This window comes from Pantherophis guttatus, chromosome 3 (assembly GCF_059756535.1).
Source record: "Pantherophis guttatus breed Tessera chromosome 3, ASM5975653v1, whole genome shotgun sequence".
Classification (NCBI taxonomy): domain Eukaryota; kingdom Metazoa; phylum Chordata; class Lepidosauria; order Squamata; family Colubridae; genus Pantherophis; species Pantherophis guttatus.
The window spans coordinates 62385957-62404924 of NC_142065.1; the positions used below are offsets into that span (position 1 = coordinate 62385957).

At 36.4% G+C, this 18968-nt stretch overlaps 1 protein-coding gene across 1 annotated transcript in view; it reads right to left on the minus strand.

Moving 5' to 3' along the window:
- Positions 1–9848: 9848 nt before the first annotated feature.
- Positions 9849–18968, minus strand: part of FAF1 (Fas associated factor 1) — a 192312-nt gene continuing 183192 nt past the window's right edge. Inside the window, exon 19 of the mRNA XM_060689911.2 lies at positions 9849–10977. Coding sequence (XP_060545894.1) covers positions 10894–10977 — 84 coding nt within the window. The 3' untranslated portion in view covers positions 9849–10893. The remainder of the gene's footprint in view (positions 10978–18968) is intronic.

Here is an 18968-nt window from a genome sequence, read left to right on the forward strand (position 1 = left end):
TATTATGAGAAACGGTTTGTCCAACACACCACAGTTCAAAATCTCTTACTTTAGTGCCATACACAAGTTACATTGCCAAATAGTTAGTTTTACTGCAGATAGTTGATCTGCAGCAAAAATGAACATAAGGAAATTGTCCCCATTAGACTGGGCAGGCAGGCCTAGAAGCTGAGTGATGGAGATGACCTCTGGGAATCACAGATTCCATCAGTTGGTCCATTCCAAAGTGCGGACTCAGCACTTTGTATTTCAAATGTTATCTAGGTGGCAACACCTGGCTGATTTCCAAAAGCAAATAATCTGTGGCTAGTGTTTGGTTGAGAGATCTCAGAAAATGCCAGGGCTTTATAGTAAGCCGAATTCACATTTGGAACACTGCATCCAGTTCTGATCACCACAATACAAAAAGATGCTGAGGCCCTGGAAAGAGTCAGAGCAACAAAGATGATAAGATGTCCAGAGGCTAAATCCTATGAAGAAAAGCTAAAGGTACTAGGTATATTTAGTTTAACAAAGAAGGAAGACACGATAGCAGACTTTCAATAGTTGAAGGACTGTCACAGGGCAGGAGGCATCAATTTATTCTCCAAAGCACCTGAAGACCAGAAAAAGAAGCAATGGATGGAAGCTCATCAAAGGGAGATCCAATCTGGAAATACACAGGAATTTCCTAACTGTGGGAACTATTAGGAATAGCTTGCTTCCTGGAGTTGCGAGTGCTCCACTGCTGGAGGTTTTCAAGAAAAGGACAATTATTTGTCTGAGATGGTATGAGGACTCCTTCCTTGGGCAGAGAATTGGACTAGAAGATCTCCAAGGTCTCTTCCAACCCTATGATTCTATGATGTTTCCAAAAAAACTTTACCCTACTTCCGTATCATTGCCAGGAAATCTATATGAATGCATCTATGAAATCACCAATAAGCAAGCCCATTTCAAAGAAAAATGTACTAATTTCTCCAGTTCAATTTTTTTTTCTGGAAGGACGACTGGAACAACTCCACCTCCCACCCACCCCGAGAATCGTAGTTCAGCCTTCTCCAGACTGGTATCTTAGATGTTTTAGGATGATAACTCATTAACTTCTCAACCAGGATTTCTGACGTTCTGGTTTTTCTTTGAAGACGTTCTGGTTTTTCTTTGAAGACGTTTTGCTTCTCATCCAAGAAACTTCTTCAGCTTCAAAGAAAAACCAGAACGTCCAGTTGCCTCTTGAAAAAGCACCCTTGGGACAACCTGGATGACTGAGAATCCCACATATAGGTCTGCAGGGAAAAAGCTATTAAAGATGCATTACCAGTCAGAACAGCTGGCACTAAGCAAGACAGAGCAATGTCTTAGCATCAGATAATTTCCCTGTTTCCCTGTACCTGGATAACTTGGCTGTTTGAATTATAGTTTGGTTTGGTTAGCTTCATTGTACAAGAGACCAATAAGATTTGCTGATGGCTTAAACAAGTAAGGAATTTAAACACACACTTGTGGCAATTTTTTGTAACATCTTTTATTTGAAAATTAATTATTGCCCTAGTAAGTCAGAACAGTTGACTAGATAAACAGTCTGGAATGTTCTTAATGAAAATGATGGGGAAGAAAATGCAAAAGGCATCACAATCTTCTTTAACTTCAAAATCCAAGAAAACTCGGCTCTTCACCAGTTATGTACATCATTTCAAATACATATATAGACTTGCATGTATAACTTGTTCTCATCTGATAGGGTCAAGGAGGCAATAATGGGAGAAACTGGATTTGATAGCATCTAAAGTAGTTTTCCTTGACTATTACCCTCCAAGTGTTTTAGACTACAACTGCCACCAATCCCAGAAAGAATATGTATGTGTGACAAAAAGAAGATAAAAATTAACTTTCTTTTTAAATATTCTATCAATATGCTGAAAGAACTGGTCCATGGAGATTTGATTTCACTCTTCAGAAGGTGGCTGGTCAAGTGCTGAGATCAGCACAGGAAGCTGGCATACCATGTTTCGTTGCCCAAGGATGCATGTCAGTTGACATTTTGCCACTCAGTGCATAGGGGGAAGAAAGTCTCAGAATTACCTTTGCTCACCCTTGGAATTAATTTTTCAGTAGCCAATTAGCTAAAATAACTTAGAATTTTCTGCCCTTTATGACATCTCTAATCTGGTGCCTGAGGCAAACCATCACTCTGACAAATCGTAGACTGGCTCTCCTTGTGCGGGAGTGAAAAACAACTGATTGGTACTCAAAAATCCTTGGATTTGTATTCTAGGCCCTTCAGATATTTACTTCATTTTCAGGGTTTTCATACCATTGCAGACATCGGAACATCTATATTTCTTTATGAATCTATAGAAAATGTTCACTTCTGTGATACAGATTTGAGGTAAAGTGGATGAAGCAGCTTGAAAATCTAATTACCTGCCAATGCTTAAATGAGTTTTTAAAAAATCACTTAGTTCCCCAAAGATGTCTTAGAAACCCTAAAACAGTTTAAAGGGTACAATGTTCCCAAATCACTCACAACCTTAAGTTGCTTTCTCAGTCCTGAAAAAAACACATGCATCTTTTCTAGCTGCCTCTGGCTACCCTCTTGTTGTACAAATAATAAATTCTGCAATGGAGAAACTTTGGGTACCTTACATGATGTGATTTTCTTTGAAAATAAGGAAGCATTACTCTATATTTGGAAGAACTATTGTATTAAGCAGTAAGATTCCCTTAAATCGAATAGATATCTGTAAACCTAAATTCTGGTGGGCTAGAAGCTTGCCCCGAGCTTGGAGGGCGGCAAATGTTTAGAACTGTCCTTCTAAGCGGATTGCTGTCCTGCACATTCCTGAGGGTGAACTGGAGCATCCCATCCCCCATCCCTTCATTCTCCAATGCAAACAGAAGTTGAGAAGATGAGACACCCTTATTTGGGACACAGCTGTTTAAGATGTAAAGACCCTTTAAGCATTTGGGAACTCCTGCTTATAGCTCTGAGAAAGTAAACTTTGAATGACCCCTCAGGTTAGTTTAGTCTGAGATCCCAGAGCTGAAGGCTGGGTGGAACCAGCCTAGGGGGTTGCCCGCCCACAAAGGAGGGGTGTTGTATCACTTCCCCTGGAAATGTACATGATCTTTAGGATGGGGATGGGCAGACACACACACACACTGCAGCATTTAAAGAAATATTTTCTTGCAGTGAGGCAGGCTGTCCAGGAACAAGACACAACTCGTTGGAAGGTTGTGCAACACACAAACTCAGGCCTGCTTTGTCCAAGTTAGTACAATAAGAAAATGAACAGGTTTTTTTATTGGAGTCTTTTTGATTCAGAGAGAGAGGGAGGGAGGGAGAGAGAGAGTGTGTGTGTTAGGGATATGCTGGAGAAGGAATTACTTGATCATGAACATAAAATAAACAAGAAGTACAATATATTTTCAACTTTTATATATTGTAAGTATGGGGATATGCATTTAGATTGTAAAACAGTATTTTTTTTTTACCCCATACCAAACAATATGCTTGGTTGCAATGTATTTCCCCAACACCTCTCTTCTTTGCACCCATTCAGGCAACTTTACAGTTGTTAGCTGAAACCATAGTTGCTCTGGATTACCGAACAGACATGCGAAAGGACATGTTGCTTCGATACGAGATTTTAAAGGCAACCTGCCTCTCCTCATGTCATTCATAAGGACCTACTTGTTGCTGAACATTCAGTCCACATCAGTACTGCTGCACATTTGGCTATTGTGGAAGTATCACTCCTTAAGACAGCATTTATGTGGTACAAAGAAAATGAACAGTAAATCTTGTCAGGTGAATGAAACACTTGCAGTGGGAGTGTTCCATTCTGGCTAACTGTCAATGGTGATTCATAAAACAAGTAAGATCAACAGCAGGAACAAAGGAAGACAAGAAATTTCTCTAGTGAGTTAAGGACTCCGTGGATAATTTGATTTACTTTCATATTTATTATTAATGGCAAAATGGCAGTCACATTTGTATCTTCCAACATACTCTAACAAAAAAAAGTGTAAAAGACAGTATATGAAGTTGATGCCCTTATGGCCTTATGCTTTGTGCCAGGCCCAAAACTAAGAATAGAATGTGGTGATTCTTTCAAACTGAGTTCTTTATTGTTTTCATGCTATAGACCAGGGGTGAAATCCAGCAGGTTCTGACAGGTTCTGGAGAACTGGTAGCGGAAATTTTGAGTAGTTCGGAGAACCGGCAAATACCACCTCTGGCTGGTCCCAGAGTGGGGTGAGAATGGGGATTTTGCGGTATCCTTCCCCTGGAGTGGGGTGGAAATGGAGATTTTGCAGTATCCTTCCCCTGCCACGCCCACCAAGCCACACCATGCCCAGCAAGCCATGCCCACGTCCACAGAACCGGTAAAAAAAAATTGAATTTCACCACTGCTATAGACAAAATATTGCCAGACTGAGTATTCTGCTATCTGCATCTTCAAAATAGTCAGTGAACTATTAGGGAGAGGCTGTCTTCACCTCATTTCTCTCAGACGTAACATCTGAACTGGGTTGCCTCTTACTTCTCTGAAATGTACCTCCTCCCTCCTGGGAATCCATCTTCTTACTACATTCCATCACATCATGAGATTATTGCAAATAATTTTACCAAAATCAAACCAGCAACCACCATGCATGACTGTACATTTGTGAGATAATTCAAAAATAGGGATAATGAAAATGTTTAGGAAATGTAGCAGTTTAATAAACTTTAAAACAGTCCCACGACTGGCTGGGGAATTCTGGGAATTGAAGTCCACAAGTCTTAAAAGTGGCCAAGGTTAGATACCGCTGCTTTAAGTCTAATAAACTGCTGCCATATACTCACATATACAATCTTTAAAAAAAAATCCATCAGACAATTTAGTAAAGACCAAATAAAAAGAAATTTGAACTGGGGCAGAGTGGGGTGGGGTGGAGAAACTTATTCAGACTTGCAAGATTCTGTTCACTGTAACCTTATTTTGTTACTGTAGGCTTACAAAAATAGCATTAGCATTCATAACTAGAAAGCTTTGGTTTTCTGGTCTGGTCTACCTTCTGGGGGTGACAGATATGGAAAACTAGGTAAGAGAAAGAATAGAATGATTTCTAGAGGAGACCATGGTGGATCGCCAACTGGAGCAGTAAACAAGAACCTTCATACTGTAATATTTTGCTGCAGGTTCTAGTTGTATATGTACAGTAAACTGCAGTTATGTTCCTCTATTAGTTTTTATTTCACATTTTTTTCAGTTTGCAAAATGAACTTACATTACCTATTTTTAATAAAGAATTAAGCTGAGTTTTAGCTCTGTGACTATCTTATTTAGTCTTTTGAGACTTTACCTACCAAGGCATCCACTTCCAATCTTCCATCTGCTGGAATAATCCATTGAGTGAGATTTCTATTAGACCTCCAAAATCCTCTAATGCAATTCTTAAATATGTAAGTTGTCACAGCAATAGTTACATCTCTGCAGCAATTAAACTATGCAAATCTAAGAAATTGTTGCCCATTGTGTCAGTTCCTACTTTATTTTTTTGTCTCTGTTAGTTGACTCTGCAGGTACCTCCAAGGTAACAAGACGTAAAGATCTGTACCTATTTAGGATATCCCTGGACATTGTTGGAATAAGCAGGAAAGCACTGCCTTAACCCAGGAACAGCTAAGTACAATTTAAATGTAACTAATTCAAAAGCTGAGAAGAAACAAAGACGATAGCATGGGAGCATGGCAGATATTGCAATATATTTTTTGTTAAAAAGTTAGTAAGAGTTAGGACAAGTTTATAATTCTGCAGAAACATCTTCAAGAAGGTATTTCAATACAGGTACTCTTCGACTTACAACAGTTCATTTAGTGATTGTTTAAAATTACCAGGCACTGAAAAAAGTGACTTGTGACTGTTTTTCACATTTTCACATTGCAACATTTCTATGACCGTGTAATCAAAATTCAGACACTTTTCAACTGACTCATATTTATGACAGTTGCAGTGTCCCAGGGTCATGTGATCATTTTTTGAAATCTTGACAGGCAGTCAATATGAAAGCCAGATTCACTTAACAACCATGTTACTAAGTTAAAAATGGCAGCAATTCACTAAACAACTGTGGCAAGAGAGGTCATAAAATGGGGCAAAACTCACTTAACAAATGTCTCTTAGCAATAGAAATGGTTGTAAGTTGAGGACTACCTGTATCAACATCACTTCTCTTGTCCATAGAGAGGAAGTCAATTACTAAGACTAAAAGTTAATTCAACGTCTAACGTGTGTTAACGTCTAAGGTTCTCTTATGTGAGGTTTGCATCTATTTCTTTAAAATGCACACATGCTTGAGGGGAGGAGAGAGGACACTGCAGTCGGAATGCTTCCATCTCTAACCAACTTAATTCTTAATGACACATCTATATTGTGTAGCCAGGTGGTGAGAATGCAGTGAAAATGATGTTTCCCGTTATACAGACTTACTTTCCAATTTCTAAGACTTCATTCACCTGTATTCCTGATCTTGGGCTGTTAATCATTAAAAACAGAATAAAAATTATATAAATAAAACAAATCAAGGCATAACTTTGTACACAGCTTTCAAATACATGTCTATATTTTTGATAATGTAGAAAAATCCCGTCAGCTGACAGCAAACCTTTACATCAGAAACTCAGTGAAGAACATCTATTTCAGACTTCATTGCTGTACTGCTACTGATCCATGATGTTTATTTCGTTGTTTGGAAACCTGGAAGAACACTATGTTCAATTTGCTTTCTCCATCATCCTTGCAGCATTTTGTCCATTTTTGATCCAATATTAAAGTGCTCACAAGTCAAATGTGTCTGATTTTTAAAACACATTAGGCATCAACTCACTGACCAAATGTCTATGGAGATTCTCAGTCATCCAGGTCATGGTTGTCCCAAAGGTGCTTTTTCAAGAGGTAATGGGACTTTCTGGTTTTTCTTTGAAGAGAAGTGAAACGTCTTCAAAGAAAAACCAGTTGCCTCTTGAAAAAGCACCTTTGGGACAATTCACTGGCCAAAGTGTTACATTTTAAAAACTTGTTCATGTGCCTGAACTGTAATCATGTGAACCTGGGAGTGCAAGGACCGGTCCTAACTGTGAGCACCAATGCTGTTGTAATTTTGAACGATCACAAAAATTGAAGACTACCTGTATCTATTTCGAGTAATATACTTACTTTTTATTTATAATTTCACAGGGTAAATTAAAATGTAATTTTTAAAAGGCAGTTTAGCAAAACAATCCTGCACTAAATGAACAAAATAGAACATACACGAAGACAAAAGAATGGATATCCGTGGTGGTATTTAGCTGGTTCTATCCGGTTTGGGCAAACCAGTAGCAGCGGCTGTGGGAGGCTCCGCCCACCCGCCTGGACATCATCACGCCCCATTTTTGACACTCTGCACATGTGCAGAAGGTCTTGCGCATGCACAGAGGTGTTGTGCGTAAGCGAAGCGCAAGCGCACGCTCACATTTGCAAACCGGTAGCAAAGGTAAGTGAATACCACCCCTGATGGATATACTTGGGTTTTGCATCTGCTCAAGTATTAATTTAAACTTAAAATTAAAAAGCTAGGAATGTTAGAAGATGTACGGTCAAAAGAACTTCCCACTTTTTCTATTATACTGAACAGGAAAAGGGAACTCCTAATTTCTCTAATGAACAAGAATAATTCCTTAAGTTTTAATACTAATGTATTCAAGATATTAATCCAGATCTAGTGTTACAAAAGGTGTATCCAAGGTATAATGTTCACTAACCATGTAACTGTGGGATGCAATAGTAGTTTGCATAATGAAAATAAAGAGCTGGTGAATCTCTGTGTGTGCAGCTCCTCGTGATCTCGTGGATTTTTTTCTGTGATGATCTATCCCTAACCGGATCCTTCAGTACTACAGTGGTACACCCATGGACCCTAGAACTGAGTCCGTCTATTTGGCTGCTGATTGTCCTCTTCTTCTCTTTCTTTCCCAGTATTAGGGCCTATTACAGAGAGCTACCTGTTCCGAGTAGAATAGTGTGTGTATGTGTGTGTGTATGTAACACAGAAAGAAGACACATAATAAATTATCTATAAAATGCTACTGATATGAAAGGATCAAGTAGCAGTATGGCTCCACATCTGCAAAACGTTTTTAATCACTATTTTTTAAAAAATGGTAACAAATATTAACAATCCAAACATGGAGAATTGAGAACTAAGTACCAATATTTTATTTCAAGAGGAAGATGCATCTTTGTAGCCCTCCATACTCACTTATTCAAAGAGAACAGCAATAATAGATGGGCACTGTTATGTGGCCTAAATGACAGCTAGATTCCACAAAGGAGACCAAAATCAATGTTATATTGGATGTCTAACATTACCAGCCACAAAATATTAATAAGCTCACAAATGCTGACCATTCTTGTGGAAGGATACAGGAAACAAATTGGTTGAAATATGGTACAGTGATCATTTCTGACAGTTGTTAGCGCATTTGCCTTAGATTTATGACTTCGTTCACTGAAAAATCCCACTCCCAAAGCCACATATTAAACTAATCTGTGCCTTAGTTTAGAACCTCATTTTTAAATTGTGAGAAATAACATTTTTTTCCTCATTTGATACCAAGAAATGTTGAAGTCAGAATAGATAAAAGGGAAGCATGGGGCAGAACTGATCAAAAGGAGATTAAAGTGTACTTTAAAAACTGATTTAAAATAATAAATTATTGATTAATAACCGTTTTCCAATACTTGTTGCTTACCTAGGTTTCCTTTACTCCTGAAAACCTGTCTGGCTCCTTTTACCAACAGAAAGAATCTTTCCATTCTCAGATGATCACCTCTGGACCCAATACAATGCATATCAATATTTCAGCAAGAAGTATGTTTAAAAAGAAATAGAACAACGTGAAAGGGCATCTTCAGGATCTGTTAATTGAAATTACAATCCAAATTCCATTTGCTTCTACAATATTTAATGGGACTATTTGGTTAAGATGTGTACATTACACCTTGTCATTGGCAGTCAAAAAAAGGCTTTTCTGCATGCTGTAAAACAATGTTAAGCCCCATTGATTTCAATAAAAAAAAAATTAAGTAAGCCATTTTTTTTTCTAAATGAACTCCACAGGACTTATATATTGGTACACACACTAGATTCCATTTTCCAGCTTATCTGTGGAAAAAAGAAATCTTTATGTTTGTTATCTCCATTTTCAACTTGTTCAGCATAAGTGAGCAGTTGACTTTTCCATTACAAATGTCTTCCTTGGCAAGTTGAGCATTTATTTATGTACGTGTGTGCACCATAGGTGATTGAGACATACCACACATACAACAATTTTGATTGACACAAATAGATTAGTTCTTCTAATATATGTCCTAACTGAATTTTATAAGACACATATCTTCTCCACTTTTTCCATATTTGGTAAAAATGATGTATTTGTACCCTTAAACATTTAACATAGTTCCTAAGTTCATTACTCCAGCCAAAAGAGAATGAGACAAAAATGCATAATTATGCATAAAAATGCATATTTTCTCCAGTTTGTATTAATTCTTCGAAGAAGATAGAGCAGTGTGCTACAATAAAGAAGATATGTTAAACGAGAAGTAATGGAGAACAAATGTATTATTTAGAAAATGAATTTTCCACGGTGCTTTTGTATGCCACAGTCTAAGCCTACAGTTTGTAATTCACATTAAAAAAAAGCTTACAAATCTATTTTGATGTAGCTTCAAGCAGCATGCTGATTCATACGTTCCAAACTTTCTAATCCCCTGGATAGACCAATCCCCTGGATGAATGTACGCATTTCTCATGTCCATAATCAAAATCTGCAAACATTTCTTAGTACACTGTAATTTTACATTTTTATTGTTTGGTGAAACAAACAAGGTGCTTAAAACTGCAAGAAAAATAATACAAACCAGTGTCAGAATGGGGAAAAAAGCAAAAAGAAACAAAACAGAGGGGAGGGGAGGAGGAGAGGAGTCCTGTAATTCTTCTACAATGATGAGCAAAGAACTTTACTATTTGTGCTGCTTTGGACATTCATAGCCAACACCTGTTTTTTTCTGAACTGTTAGCTGGGTACTAGTCATTCACTACAGTTCCTTTTTTAAAACATTATTTAGATACTCATATCATCAGCAGTTCAACACACTGCAATGTAATGGAAAATACTCCCCAAACTGAATCTGGATTGAGATTCAAAGCAAAATAAAAATAAAAATCAGTAAATAAATATCTTGCATATATGTCAAACTATCTTCTCCAAACAAAACCTTACATCTTATGAAAGAGTCAGAAAGTATAGAGGAAAGAAACACCCTCTGCTTTCTACTACTACAATACTGTTAAATCTCCAAGGATGAAAATGTCCCATTTATTGTTTTTCTGCCTTAAAAAAAAAAATTAGGTGGCAAAATCGAATTTCAAACACAGAAAGAAAATGCACATATATGAGAGCACTGGTTTAGCAAGATATCAAATATACAGTATTCTAGTGTCAAAAGTACAGGCAGAAATGTCCAAGAATTCTTGGTGAAAAAAGGGGTAATTGAGGAGTAAAAATTCTACTGGACAATCACTCACATTTTAACAGTGTATTAGTTATAACAAAAGCCAGATGTTAAGTGAGCAACAGATTCTAGTGTTCAGTATTGTAGCAAAGTATTTTCTCTGCTCTTTTAAATGAGGTTGAAAACACATACTCATGTATGGGAAATTTTTATGGAACTATGTTTATTCTTTCTTCCCAGCTTCTTGAAAGAGGCAGAGTTGGGACATTGATCTGATTTAAATGATAGGACACAGTGATTTGGATAAAGCGTTCGCCGTGCCTTATTCATTATCAAATAATTACTTAGTCCTCCAATCTGGCTTCATCTATTCTTTTGCCTCTAGAAAAAGTGTTTCTTGAGGGTACAATTTTAACTCCAATAATGATTTATTTGGATCCAGCTGGGTTACCTGTGAAAATAAAAAAGAACAAGACAACCTGAAAACCAAAGTATAGGTGGTAGCTTTCAGTTACCCTTTTAGAAACAGACTAATAAACATTCCACAATTAATTTGATTGGTTTGCTTGTTAGTTGGTATATTTAAGAGAGTCAGGAAATAGCTTTGTTATCATGCTCATAATAGCATTTGCAGCAAAACATACAAAATAAATTCCTAGCTGTATCCTTCATCTTACCTTCCAAAAGCTTTGTATTTTTTTAACAGAATCTAAAAATATTTGCACTCTGATTAAACTATTGACAGCTTTATAATTTGGGGACAGAATATACACACCAAAGTATTCCCTTAATTTAATTGGTTTCCAAGTGCACATATCATGTAATTATTTTACTTTGCAAGGCATTGTGGTATGAATTCATTATTCTGTTCCAATTTTACAAAAATCTCATTCTATGCTTATATTACCCTGCATTTATTATTACAACAGCACTTGGATTAAAGCTACATCACTGGAAATTCTACTATATGACAGAGATTTTAATTGGGTATCTCTTTTTACAAATCCAAGGTATATGATTTTTCCAACAGTTAATACTTAGCCCAGAAGTGCATGGCGTGTAACCCGTACCATTCAAGGTTTCCGCTGCATTCTAACTATAAATGTTACCAAATTGAAAAATTATTAATTACTAGGGAACGATAATATGAATTCCCTTTGACTGATTTAATGTAGTCTAAGTTTAAATATATAAAAGTATATATCGGTATATAAAATTTGTCCTGGCTTGCTACTCACAGGCTGTCTGATTGTTGTCCACCAAATGATGTATAGTCATATATAGTTAAAATGCATCAGAATACAGAAAAGTTGACACAGTTTATTATGTAAATAATTTGCAAAGTATCTTGTGCTACTGTATTACATATCTACATTTTGGAAAGATGAACGCTGACTAGAAAAAAAAAATCCAAATCCACATTACAGCCATATCTTTATTAGGTTAATCTAAGGTTACAAAATACTGTATATATCTATGAATTCTCAAGTTTGGCATGGAGAGAAAAAGGGAGAAAATATGCTGAAGTCATTTTTACATTTTGCTATGTTAGATGTGATGAAGGAGCAGTCTGAATATATGGAAATGGAGTCATCAAATGTAAAGATTCCCCTGGACCCCAAAATCTGCTTGATGAAGAAATAATATTATCTCTCCATTACTTTTGAAAATATAAAATAAAATCAGTTTTTTCTAGCCTTTTTTCATCTTTAAATGAAATACACAATACCTTTCGTAGAAGGAAAACAGAAGGAGAAAGTACAGTTAAAACTGATACTGCTAATTATATTTTATATGCCAAGTGCATCTGGTAATGACACAAGAAGTAAAATGTAGTTTTCTAGAAGAGGTAGAAAAGTTAGAGTATGTTTTGTGTTATCAGCCTCTATAGGCAACAGAGGTTAGTTTCTATATCCACAAATGCAGTTACAGTAACTGGACATACCTATTATGGATAATAGCAAATATTTATTATGCCATTTAATGAGTAACCTTTGAAACCTGGAATCATATAGCATTTATCCCTTAAACCATTTATATTATCATTACACTGTAACAAGAAAGTTGTGGATGCTTTCACTGGAGGCTTTCAAAAAGAGACTGGACAACCATTTATCTGAAATGGTACAAGATCTTCTGCTCAAGCAGGGGGTTGGATTAGAAGACTTCCAAGGTCCTTTCCAACTCTATTATTTTATGTTCCATTCTATAATTATTAAGTATTTTAAGGTTCCACTGAAAAAGCATTTACAATAGAGTATTATCTACAAAGAAAGCCTGGTTTCCAGAAAATATATCACTTAAAAGAGATAAGATCACATAAAACCTACTGTGTTTCTACAAAACAGCCAAAATACTGAGTTGTAGTTTGCAATTACAGGAAGGAAGCGCTTTGTTTCCGTATCTGAAGCCTTAACATTTCACTGCTATTAATACAGGCTCATTCTCTGGACAACAAGAGTAGTGCACCTGAGAAAAGAAATTAGCTGCTTCTATTTAGTCCAAGGCTGTATCTAATTAAATCCACTCACTTTCCAAATCCCTCAACGCCTGTATTGCAAAATCACAGAAAGGTAAGTAAAATGAGAATGTCTTCTGTGTATCAGGCAAAAACTGGTTCGAAATGCAAGACTGGGTTAATAAACACTATCCTCCAGACTGTAACCAGATGGAAACCTATTTTTCATTTCAGTGTGATTAACAATGCACATCCTAATCAGAATTCTTGGATTGGCAAACTCCACTTTACCCTTAATAACAACTCTGAATGATGTCCTTTTCTCAGATGCTTTCAACTTTGGAGATTTATTTGCGTACCTGTGCTAGGAAGAGATTTGCTGTCTTCCACCTTGGATTTTCAGAATGCCTGCTGATTTTTTTTTTATTCACCTAGGGACCACATAGTTTGCAAATGTTTACACCATTACCCAATTAACTAACAATATGGCTCTTACATCTGTCAACAAATAAAGCTGTTGTTGCTTTGTTTTAGCTCCCTGGCATTTGCTGTTCATATAGGTCGTCATTGTACTTAATTATCATGCTAGATCCCTTCTGCAGCATTTACTTTGTTATTTGTGGCATGTAAATATATTGCTTTAGCATAGAAAATAGAAAGTTTAATGTTTGTCTGACCAGAAGAAATGTCTTAAAAGGTATGCAACATCTCCTACTCCAAGCAATAATAAAAATGATAACAATCTTTTTGGGCCTATTCAACCAGTATCCAGGGTGACAGGGAAATCTGTCTTATTATGATCTTCCCACCTTTCTATATTTTTTGACTGAGAATATAAGGATTTCCTGAAATATAGACTCTCTCGGTAGATCACTCTTAACTAAAATTAATCAAGAACAGAAACCAAGAGAAAAAGTCCAATATCAGTCCTGTTCCTGATTTTGGACGCAAGTATAAAGCACTCTGATAATATTCTTTATAAATTTACTTAAATGAATGAGATATGTTTTCAAATAGATTACAGTTGAATTCTTTTACTTTAAAAATGATTTTTCTTATTCTAGTCAGCCTTAGATAATAATGCTGGAAGGTAACTTTAATTGCTATTTTGTAATTTATTATTTAAGCAGCCAACCTCTCTGGAGAGTGACTTTGCAATAATTTTTACCATTTAACTGGTAGTAAGCCCCACTGAACTCAATTAGACATTTCTGAATAGGGGTGAATAGTGGTGTGCTATTAAATTTTTATGGCGCCCATCTCACTGATATGGCGACTCTAGGTATTTTAAAGACTACATTCAATTCTGAAGAATATCATGATTCTATGGCTACATTTGGGCTGGTAGGAATATTGGAAATTTTGTAAAAGCTTCCAGGCATCATCATGATCATTCTGCTACAGAAGCTGTCAATTCACAAAATGGCTGCCACGATGGCAAAGACAGTAACAAAATACCCATTCTGAGAAGAGCAGAGTTGGGAAGCTAAAAAATAAATAACCTGCTCATTCCGAAAGAAGACATTTCCTCTGAATTCCCAATTTTCACAATGTAGGAAACACGTAGTCTCTGTTAGCCTCTATCAATTGCCAAATATGAACTTTTCTCTAAATATTTGGCAGGCATTTAGAAAACCCACACTGTTTTCCACCCAAATGCTTCCTCATTCCCTCTGGAAGGAGACCTTCTTCCTTTCTTTAAGGTAAAGGTTCCCCTCATATATATGTGCTAGTCGTTCCCGACTCTAGGGGGTGGTGCTCATCTCTGTTTCAAAGCCAAAAACCCAGTGCTGTCCGAAGACATCTCCGTGGTTATGTGGCCGGCATTACTAAATGCTAAAGGCACACGGAACGCTGTTACCTTCCCACCATAGTGGTCCCTATTTTTCTACTTGCATTTTTTACGTGATTTCAAACTGCTAGGTTGGCAGAAGCTGGGACAAGTAACGGGAGCTCACCCTGTTATGCGGCACTAGGGATTCGAACAGCTGAACTGCCAACCTTTCGATTGACAAGCTCAGCGCCTTAGCTACTGAGCCACCGCATCCTTCTTCCTTTCTTTAGACTGTCCTTTAAGTCATATCCAACTGCTTGAGCTCCCTGCCATCATCCACTTTTTTAGAATGTGTGTAGATCTAATAAATCTTGGGGATTGAAGCTGGCATGTAAATTACAGAGTAGACACTTTTACAGATGTTAAGCTGATCTATTTTAAAGAACTGAGTTTAGCAGGATATTTTACAGGTACATGGTGCATATGCATTTATGTGTATATACAATACAGCTTACTGGGCACAAGGAAATCAGCCTTATAGATATATAACTATTTCTGATTACACACCTATTTATCAGATAAGTATAATATTCATTCAAATAATTTCACGAAACCTGAACTGATTGACATTTAAATCTTCCTTATACGGACTGAAATGATACCTCCAATGCAAGTCACACTCCTGCCAACCCTTTCTTTAAATATGTATCAAATAATGTCACAAGAAAGGTTTGGCCATATCCTTGCCAATTTTCACTTTCCCAAGAAGTACACCAATTGTCTTTTTCCTGTAGCATTCATTGTGCACAAATTCTCCTAGACAACAGCTTCAGAATTGTCAGTCATAATCTTTAGGTTCAAGCACATAAAACATGGAAAATGTCACCAAGGTATGGCTTTTTAGCCATTTTTGACCAATAAAATATATTTTTATAATGTCTAAGAAATCTCAACAAAAATCTTTTTGTAATCTCATTTACTACATGTAGGTACAAATGTAAACGTGATTTGGATTAGGGATTTTTTTTAAAAAAAAATCATGAATATTATATATAACAACTATTTCCTTTTCCTACTCAGTTTTTAAAGTTGTTTTAATAAAGCTCTTTTTATTTTGTTGTTTAACACAGCTTATTATATATATACATTTATAAACACAACTGTATCACTTGATTGTTTACTAGATATAGCCTCTTACTGGCATGGGTGTGTGTGAATAAGGTGAAGTAATGGCAAACAGCCCAAGGCAGGTCATTTTAAGCAATGATATGAATATACTCATGTCAAACATGAGTAACAAGGATCATAGTCATCACCTCTGTTAACACCCAAGAACAGGATCCAATTCTCGAGCAGGCAAACTTCCTTTGCTTTTTTACACATGCATGAATTACTCTGTTGAATTTAGTAGACAAAGAATCCTTTAACTTTCTTTCCTAATCCTTCTTATCAAGGTATAAGTGCTGTGAGAATCACTTAAAATGCACACCTGGTGAAGGACCAGAACTTAAAAAAAAATCTTATTATTAATCTGATACAAACAATGAATCTAATCTGGGTGACAAATTTTCCTTCTGTGAATGTTGTTGTTGAGCTCTAATATACAAAGTAAGAATATACTGTACACATTGGAGGGCTGCTCAATTTGGTTTAGAAAAAAACGAATGTGCTAATGGTTTACCAATGCTTAAGAAACTCACTAAACTATGACAAATGGAAGAAAGGAAAAACAGTTGTTGAAAGTGTAAGATGCTGATTATTAAAGGAAAGGGCTGAACCTGAAAACAATTCACAAGAAAGATTTTGGACTTTACAGGATCATTAACTGCTATACATTAAAGCAGCTCTTCTTTTGCAGGATCTTTATGTCTGTAAGAAAAGAACACTGTAATCACATCTTTAAAGATGTGGTTGCTTTAAAGAATCAACTCATTAAAGAGCCATTAAAGTAACTGCATTTTTTTTCTCATACTCATGTGAAAGTCTGAAAAAAGGTGGACTGCACTAATCTAAAGTTTGGGTCTGAGAAAGGTCGAAAACACTTCTGAGTCATTTTGAAGCATACACCATGCTACTAATGGTTATAGCAAATGCTTATTTGCTTCCAACTGTTGTTCAGGGTTCTTGTCTTCAATGTGTTAAACCCAAATAACTAAAGATGATTTCTGTTGCTTACAATATCTTATAATATGTTGAAATCTGCAAGGGAGGTTCACTTTCAATTTCTTTGGCTAGAACGAGCTCACTGAATAAAACCTCTGTGAACACCGAAATGTTCTTTCCATTCATGCTTGACTAGCTTTGATGCTGCGACTTTGTGAACACCATGTTGAAACTTACTGGTTTGTAGACAATAAGAAGTGGATATTAATTATTTGATATATTAATTGTCATCAAATTTACCTACCATCAAGTATTAAATATTGGAAGCAATAAATGGTGTTAATTTTATGATTTGATAACTTTGGATACAAGTATGTAGCACCTTTGGTTGCATGGACAGTATTACGAACTAAATACAATAGAATTCTAGTATCTCTGGAAACAATTACCGTATTTTCCGGCGTATAAGATGACTGGGCGTATAAGACGACCCCCGAATTTTCCTGTTAAAATATAGGGTTTGAGCTATACTCGCCGTATAAGACTACCCCTCTTCCAACGCACACCAAATAAAAATTAAAAAACATCAACTGGCTTACCCACAATGTAAAAGCAGCTGTGTTAGACCCAAAATGGCCCCTGCAACAAGCAGGAACCTCACACAGCCACAAAAAGCCCAAAAAAACAACTTTCACACTTTACACACACACAACACAACACAACACAACTGGCTCACCCACAATGTAAAAGCAGCTGTGCTAGACCCCAAATGGCCCCTGAAACAAGCAGGAACCTTACACAGCCACAAAAAGCCCCAAACCCTAACTTTCACACTTTACACACACAAAATTCCACATACAGCTTTGTGAGATTTTGTGTGTTTGTGTAGTTAGAGTGAAACACTACAAAAACATACTAAATCTCAGAAAGCTGCACAAATATTATTTTATTTTATTTTATTTTATTTTTATTTTTATATGAAAGCTAAATTTAAAACTTCCTAAACTTTAAATGGCTAGGTCTAAAAAAGAACAACTAAAAAAAAACCCCAATTAACTATTTTTTTTAAAGATCCCAAAGGGGAAAAAAACTTACCCAATAGAACAGGGGTCTCCAACTTTGGCAACTTTAAGACTTGTAGACTTCAACTCCCAGAATTCCTCAGCCAGCTTTGTTTTGCTGGCTGAGGAATTCTGGGAGTTGAAGTCCACAACTCCCTGCCTGCTTGATTGCAGGCAGGGAGTGGCTTGCTGATGGAATGGATTCAGGCAAGTGAAGCAAGGCAAACGAAGCAAGGCAAGCAGCTAAGGTAAGCAAGCTGGAAGGGGAAAACTTTTTTCCTTCTCCATGGCTCTGGCGATCCCAGCGGAGTTGCCTGATTAGCAGATCGTCAGGGCTTGGATCATCAGAGCCATGTGAAAGGAGAAAAGTTTTTTCCTTCTCCATGGCTCTGGCGATCCCAACTGAGTTGCCTGATTAGCAGATCGTCAGGGCTTGGATCGTCAGAGCCATTTAAGGCTTGTCAGAGCCTTTCGGGCTGGTCTGCCTAGTTACAGGAGAATGACCCCCGACTTTTGAGAAGATTTTCATGTGTTAAAAAGTCGTCTTATACGCTGGAAAATATGGTATATCAGTTAGAAAGCTATGGAATGTAGTATCTAAAAAGAGATTCAATTCTTTTTCCCATGCTAAATTGACTTACAAATTAGGGAAAGAATGGTGATATGGAAAAAACGGGGGGGGAGGGGGAATTGGCTTAGGATCAATTGATAGATGGTGAAGATGCATTTTTAACATATACTGTGTTAAGAGCCAAATATCATCTATCAGATGTAATGTAGAGGCAATATTTACAGCTACAACATTTGTTAATAACATTGTTTAAATGAACAGCATTTTCATTATCTTATCTAATCTCTATAACCTGAGATACTAGAATAACTGTTCCAATATTTTAAAAATTAAAAAAATACTATTCATTTCTATAGATATCAATAAATAAATTTGATAGGGCCATTGTAAGATAAAAGAATTAGAGGTTTATATACTGTCTAGTCAATGGGAAAGTGTTTTAACTTTTATACTGGAGTGTCAATAAATAAAACCC